Source organism: Anolis carolinensis, chromosome 5, assembly GCF_035594765.1.
Source record: "Anolis carolinensis isolate JA03-04 chromosome 5, rAnoCar3.1.pri, whole genome shotgun sequence".
In the NCBI taxonomy this organism is placed as follows: Eukaryota; Metazoa; Chordata; class Lepidosauria; order Squamata; family Dactyloidae; genus Anolis; species Anolis carolinensis.
The window spans coordinates 166662725-166670483 of NC_085845.1; the positions used below are offsets into that span (position 1 = coordinate 166662725).

General features: G+C 40.5%; 1 protein-coding gene across 5 annotated transcripts in view; it reads left to right on the forward strand.

Moving 5' to 3' along the window:
* The window catches only part of ano4 (anoctamin 4), a 106661-nt gene extending 101637 nt beyond the window's left edge, over window positions 1-5024 (forward strand). For 4 of the 5 annotated variants that reach the window (XM_062980975.1, XM_062980976.1, XM_062980978.1 and 1 more), the window contains 2 exons: window positions 1255-1455; window positions 4395-5024. In XM_062980975.1, coding sequence (XP_062837045.1) covers window positions 1255-1446 — 192 coding nt within the window. In that variant the 3' untranslated portion in view covers window positions 1447-1455; window positions 4395-5024. Of the gene's footprint in view, window positions 1-1254; window positions 1456-4394 lie in introns of those variants that run through there. The other variant, XM_062980977.1, reaches the window with a different exon arrangement.
* Window positions 5025-7759: the final 2735 nt, after the last annotated feature.

Here is a 7759-nt window from a genome sequence, read left to right on the forward strand (position 1 = left end):
GGGCAAAAACATGTGTAGATTTTGTGGGGCTGGGTGGATCTGGAGGATACAGCCCTCCGAGGCCTCCTGGGGGACCAATGTGGTCCCCTAGCCTCCCACAGTTGCTCACCCTTGTATATGGGGTGGATCCATTTGCTGCCCAGTTCACCAGCTGGATTGTACATGACCCCAGGTTACATGCTGGGGAATAATCTGTGAGTGGCAGGAGACAAAGCTAGATCACATAAATTCCTCCTGCCACCTAAGGAAGGCATATCCCACAAGAATAACCTATGCTAAATATTGGAAAAAGAAGGAAACTCCAGAATTAAGCTGTTGGTTAAATAAGGTTTTGGAAATAATGAATATGGACAAATTGACGTATCTATTAAGAAATAACTATGGTATTCCAAAGAAACAAACAAATTGGGACCCGATAAAAAATTACATGGTAGAAATGCAAATGAAGGTGTTAATTTAATCCTAACAGATGGTTTGTAGGTACAAACCAAAGGTAAAGAGGATACTGACACCAAAGTATCCAGAATAGAAATAAAGAAACAAGGAGAAAATGTAGAAAAGAAAATCTTTATAAAGTAACTGTGTAAAAGATGGAAGTCAATCCTATTTCTTTTTTATTTTTATATATATATATATATATATATATATATATATATATATATATATATATATTTCTCTTTCCCTTTTCGCTCTTATTATATTCTAGGTTTTTCTTATCCTCTATGTCCACCTTTTTCATTTCTTTCTCTAGAAATCCAATTGTTTTCACACTTTCTTTGTAAATTTTATTTGGAAATTCAATAAAAATTTAATTAAAAAAAAAAAGGAAGGCATATCCCCTGATCCAGGCAGCGGCATAGAGGGCTCTCCCCAAGAACTCTGAAAGGGCCTCCAACTGATGGAGCAGACCAGGTTCTCCATCTCCCTCTTTGACCCCAATAATGATTTAAAGGGAAAATTCCAGTAAGCATGACCCCAGGCTTATTGTGACAGCTGGGAACATAATCTCATTTCCCCTTTTTATATACATAGATGTACCCTTTTTATGGAAATGAATGGACACTGATTAGCAGGACTAGTTAGTACCAGCCCTTTGTGGCTTAGAAACATGTAGGTGTTTCAGATTGAAAATTAGCAAAACAAAATCAGTATGTATTCATAAAGAAAACTGTAAGGACTGCACTTGTATATTATTTTAAAGTTTCATGTTGAGCTCTGATTCTTAATTTATGCATTTTAAAAACTTTTTTACAGCACCTCGTGTTTTGCATAAAACACTTGATTTCCTATTTAATCCCAGACCTTCCCAAAGATTTGAGGGATCGTATGAGAAGAGAGAAATATCTGATCCAGGAAATGATGTATGAAGCTGAACTAGAGCGACTTCAAAAAGAACGGAAAGAAAGGAAAAAGAATGGAAAGTCTTACCACAATGAATGGCCATAACTAAACTGGGTGAGCCATTATGAATTATAGATTAGATTTGTAGTGTACATTCGCATGAGACCTTTTATTGTGCTATCACCTTGCCCCATTTGTAAAACTAGACAAGAGTCTGGACACAATGGTCTCCATTCCTCTGTTTCCCTCTGCATCCTCATACTGGAAACATACACTGGAGAAACCAGGAGAATAGCTTACACGATGCCTTTGAACTAGTGGTGCTTAAAGCCTTTCATCTAAAACATGGGTTCTCAAACTTTTTCAGCTACAGAAACTTTTTGAAGCAACAGTTTCTCATGAAACCCCAAAAATGTTTATATATTATATTATATTATATTATATTATATTATATTATAATGTGTGTGTGTGTGTGTGTGTGTGTGTGTGTGTGTGCGTCAGATATGGTAAAACTTTTTGACCAACATAACCTTAACAGTATTTCAGTGGAAGACCTCAGGGGCCATCTAGTCCAACTCCCTTTAGCCAGGCAGGAAAAAGCACAAAGCACCCCCAACAGATGGCCACCCAACCTTTGTAGTAGTAGTAGTAGTAGTAGTAGTAGTAGTAGTAGTAATAGAAATCCAAGGGGCCATCCAGTTCAACTTCCTTCTGCCATTCAGGAAAAGTGCAGTTACCCTGTGCACCCCCTGAGTGGTGGGAGGAAAATAGGAAGCAGGCAAGGTAAGGGGGAAAGGATCTGGTCAGCAAGATAGGTGAGGATAAAAGGCTTTTGGGGGTCAGGGGGGCATGGGGAAAGGCTTTTGGCAGCAAGGGAAGGGAGGGGAAAAGGCTTTTTGCAGTGACGGAGGCAGATAGGTTGAAAAGGCTTTTGGTGGCAAGGGGGGAGGGGAGGAGCAGGAAAGAGGGAAAGCTTTGATGGGAAGGAGGAACAAACCACAGAGCTCCTCAATATGCTTCGCAGAGCCCCACAGACTCCGCAGAGCACATTTTGAGAACCGCTGATCCAAAACATGCACAATACAAACAAAATATGTTAGGTTCGCAGAATTCTGTAATTCTGGAAAACTGTGGTGGCACATATGCAAGACGTTTGAACATAAATGATCTCCATATTTCGCCTACATTAAATTGGTCTTTGGTATCCATGGCAGATTAATTCCAGGATAACCAGCAACAAAGGGGTCGCCCGCCCATCTTTTGTGTCATCCACCATGGAAAATACAAGCTTACCCTAAGTCCTCTGGGATTCCACTCCAAGCGGCCTCCCTCTCTTCTTCCTTTCTTTTTTCCTCCCTCTTGCTCTCTCCCCCAATCCACACTAGCAGATTCTTCACCTTCAGCAAAGGAGTGCCACAGAACAACATCCATCACCATACTTTCACAAGACCACCCAGTAGGGCAAGGAGAGTGCATGTCCCACAGTCAATTGAATCTGCAAATGCAGAACTTGTGGATGATACAAGAGAGGGCTGACTGCATAAAAAGTCTAGATGTGACATATGATTGGAGGCAGGGGGGAAGGAAGCACACAAGGAGCAGGGAGTAAGGGCAAACCTAGGTTATTCAACAACAAAAATAATGTAGATGTAAATCCATTGATATGCAGGTTGTTGGGTTTTTTTTTTTTAAATACTTCCAGGAACCTTTTTTCCTTTCTGGATATGCCCTTAAAGGGCATTACTATTTTCAAGACAAACTGTTTTTAGTTGTAATTTTAACTGGGTCAACATTGCTAATTATAATGTTTAAATGTTTTGAATCACATTTTATATCACACTGCAGGCTCATTATGACATAGATGAGAGAAAAACTTGAAAAACTGTTGAGTAGGTTTTTTTAAAAAATTAATAGTCCATAGTTTAGCTGTCTTTTGAGTAAAGGTGTGCTTTTGGCATGAACTCTGCACAAAATGCTTCACCTTTACCCTACAAAAGGAAAAGGAGAACCAGCCTGTTTAACAAGCCTTGCAGGTTCTGATTTATTATCAGTAAATGTTTGATTTTTATATTATCATATATACCTATATATTTGAGGTCACCTAAAAATATACCAGGCAGAAAGGGGTCACAAGTGAGAAAGTTTTAAAAACCCTGATCTAGCTCACCCTTCTACTCCGTAATGCCTAGAAGACACCTTCAATCCTATTTCATAGATTGCTATTAGGGCGTACTAAATAGGGCGTACTAAGATGTCATTCAGCCATTTTCAGAACAGACATACATTAACAGGCACCTTATTGGTGGCATCCCTTTTAGGGTAGTTGCAGAGGGAGAATTTCATTACCTCCATCACACAATAATACCTTCAAGACCCCATGCTCTTACAGGTTTTTCCCCAACATGGCTATCTAAAGTCTAAGTGAGCCCAAAAAGCATCCAACTCTATCCCTAAAGTTAGATGCGCAATGGCACAGGCATCCTCCAGATCCTCTCAGGGGCCTTGGAGGATGATATCATAGTTGTACAACCAGCTATAGGGACAGAACCAGATACTTGCCTTCTCCAAGAATCCTCTGGCCACAAGATGAAGGGCCCTTAACAGGAGGAACGTCAGTCCTGCAGTAAGAGAGATGGAGCTGAGTTCCACCTGAGCAAACCTGTACAATCTGTCTCCCCTTATAGGATCTGAGGCACCCAATCTAGTTTGGACATTAATTTTCAGAATTGACAATAATTATGAATATTCTTCCAATCTAGGACTCACAGAAGCTTACAGATACAGCTAGAACAGATAGATAAAAGTTTTGAAAAGTTAAAATATAATTAAATAAAGAATGCTTTTTCTAAAGTGAAGATTTCCTTGTGTTAAATAAAAATATATAAAATAGTAGTCTTTCAGTAAAAAAATGTAATTTTGGTTACAGTGACAAATGTTCAGTTTCAGTTAATTTCACTTGACTTGTGTGCATAATATAATATTCTGCCAATTTATATGAATGCATGTATTCTTTCTCTGTCTGTGTGCTAATTTTGTTGTTGTATATATTGCAGGTATCAAATCTATATTCCGTTTGCTTATTCCAGTTCATCAAGAACACTATCTTCAAGAGTATGAAAAAATGCAATCTCAATGCATGCCACAATATAAAATAGCAAACAGGAGAGAACATTTCAAGGAGTTAACAACTGTGAAATCATTTTTGCAATCTAGTATATGATTGCTATTCATAGACTATTCTAGAAAAAAAGCATGTTAGTCCAGTTTTTAAAATCAAAAAACTTGTATACTGTGGACTATTTTTCAGCCTGTTTACTACTCTTTTGCATTATGTTCATGTCACTTTTTCAACTCTTCAAATACTAAATATACATAACAAATCAAGATACTTTAGCAATGCCTATTACAATATCATCTCCTACCAAGATCTCATATACTTCAGGCACACTGTTTACAAAAAAATACCATGTTTTTGGTTGTATTTTGAAGGGAGATGTTATATCATAAATATGTATAATATATATAAAGTATATAGAGATTGTTTATTTGTAAATAGCAAAGAATAAAATAAACCTATGGTGAAGAATGTCAATTTTTCACACTTTAAAAATATCAATGTAAAGCCATGTTTAGCGCTTCTATAATGTGAAACAATAAACTTTAAATATAAATTAAAAATGAAATTCTTGTCTTTTGTATTTTAGTAAATTATTTTATACAATACCATGTATTCTCAAGTATAAGCCGACCTGAATATAAGCTGAGGCACCTAATTTTACTGCAAAAAAACTGGGAAAATGTATTGACTCGAGTATTAACCGAGGGTGAGAAATGCAGCAGCTACTGGTAAATTTCAAAAATAAAAATGGTCTCTGCCTCTTTCTTTTCTTCCTTCCTTCCTTCCTGCGTGCTTGCTTTGTTTTGTCTTTCTCCGTCCCGGATCTAGTTCTGTTCAACATCTTTATTAATGACTAGATGAAAGGTTAGAAGGCAAGATCATCAAGTTTGCAGACAACACCAAATTTGGAGGGATAGGTAATACTCCAGACAGGAGCAGAATTCAAAACTATCTTAACTGATTAGAGAGATGGGCCAAAACTAACAAAATGAAGTTTTACAGAGACAAATGCAAGATACTCCACTTAAGCAGAAAAAATGAAATGCAAAGATACAGAATGGGAGATGCCTAGCTCTACAGCAGTACATGTGAAAAAGAATTGGATTCCTCGTGGACAACAAGTTAAACATGAGCCAACCATGTGATGCGGCTGCTAAGAAAGCCAATGGGATTTTGGCCTGCATAAATAGGAGTCTAGTGTCTTGATCCAGGGAAGTCATGCTATCTCCTCTATTCTGCCTTGGTCAGACCACACCTGTAATATTGTGTCCATCACTGCTTTCATTTGCACCGAAGCTCTCACCTCAGTTGTATTATTTCCCCACGTAACACACCACGTCAAACTACACCTCCGTCACATCACTCAGAAGACACACACATCCCTTCCAACTCCTATTATTATTATTATTATTATTATTATTATTATTATTATTATTATTATTACTACTACTACTACTACTACTACTATCAAGGTTGGATGGCTATTTGTTGGGGCTAAGATGGTGGTTTCCCTGTATTGAAGCTGAAGAGGATTGAACTGGATGGCCCTTGAGGTCCCTTCCTACTCTATTATTATTATTATTATTATTATTATTATTATTATTATTATTATTATTATTATTATTATTTTATGACACAGCAAACAAGATAGATATGCTGGATTTCATATCATAAAATCACAAGTCAAACACTTCCCAAGTGTCTAGGACTGTGTGATGTATTTTCGGATGATGCGCACAGATCCCAGCAGGGTGGCCTTTTGCGGTTGGCAGATCATAATTTTGTCAATGTCTATTGTTTCCAAATGACGGCACGGCACCCAGTGTGCCCATCACCACCAGGACCACCTGCACTGGTTTCTGCCAGAGTCTTTGAAGTTCAATCTTGAGGTCCTGATAGCGGCTGAGTTTTTCCTCTTGTTTTTCGTCGATGATGATGATGATGATGATGATGATGATGATGATGATGATGGTTATTATTATTATTGAGACTGGATTGCCATCTGCTGGGGGCTTTGATAGTGCTTTTCCTGCATGAAGGCAGATGCGCTGGTGACAGCAAAACCAGGCAAGGCAGGCAGGGAAGGCAGGTGGCAGAGCAGCCGACAGAGGGGAAGGGGGGGGGGAGGAGGAGGGAGCAAGCGCTTCTCCCTTCCTTGTTTCCTGCCTCGCGCCCATTACCGCATGGACAATATAGGAGAAGAAAAGAAGGAGGAAGAAGGAAAAGAAGAGAAAGGTGAAGGAGGAAGGATAAGAAGAGGAGGAAGGAGGAAAGGTTTGAAAAGGAGAAGAGGAAGTGAAGAGGAAAAGGAAGAAGGAAGGAGAAAAGGAAGTGAAAGAGTTCAGCAGAACTTGCCTCGGATTTCTCTTTTTCTTGTGACTGGGAGCGAGGGAGAAGGGTGGCGAATGAGGCAGGAGGAGGTGGCACGTGACGCAGGAGAAGGGGGCCACGCGCATGAAGCAGAAGAAGGACATCACATGCGCGAGACAGGAGAAGGGCATCGTGTGTGAGAGACAGGAGAAGGGCAGCACATGAGGCAGGAGAAGGGTGGCATGACAACTGTGATTATTTTATCAATTTAGTCCCTCCAGATTAAAGGTGGTGCTGTTTAATGCCAGGTCAGTGAACGGGAAAACATCTTTCATCCAAGATCTCATCTTGGATGAGCATGTAGACCTGGCATGCATTACGGAGACCTGGCTGGACGAGATAGGAGGAGTTAATCTCACCCAGCTCTGCCCGCTGGGTTACTCCGTACAGCACCAGCCGAGATCTGGAGGGAGGGGAGGTGGAGTCGCGGTGGTCTATAAGGATTCCATCCCCCTGACCAGGTGCCCCGTCCCGTAGTCAACCAGGTTTGAATGTGTCCACCTGAGGATAGGAGACCGGGACAGATTAGAAATTCTGTTAGTGTACCGACCACCCTGCTGCACTACAATCTCCCTGCCTGAGCTAGCTGAGGTGGTCTCGGGCCTGGCGTTGGAGTCCCGCGGCTCATAGTGCTGGGGCACTTCAATGTCCATGCCAAGACTAACCTTTCAGGTGCGGCTCAGAACTTCATGGCCGCCATGGCAACCATGGGGCTGTCCCAACTGGTATCTGGTCCCACCCACAGTGCAGGGCACACACTAGACCTGGTCTTCTGTCAGGGATGGGAGGAAGGTGGCGGTGTGGAGGATCTCACCATCGCTCCTTTGCCATGGACCGACCATCACCTGATCAGGTTTAGACTTACTGCGCCCCCCAACCTCTGCAGGGGTGGTGGACCTATTAAAATGGTCCGCCCCAGGAGACTTATGG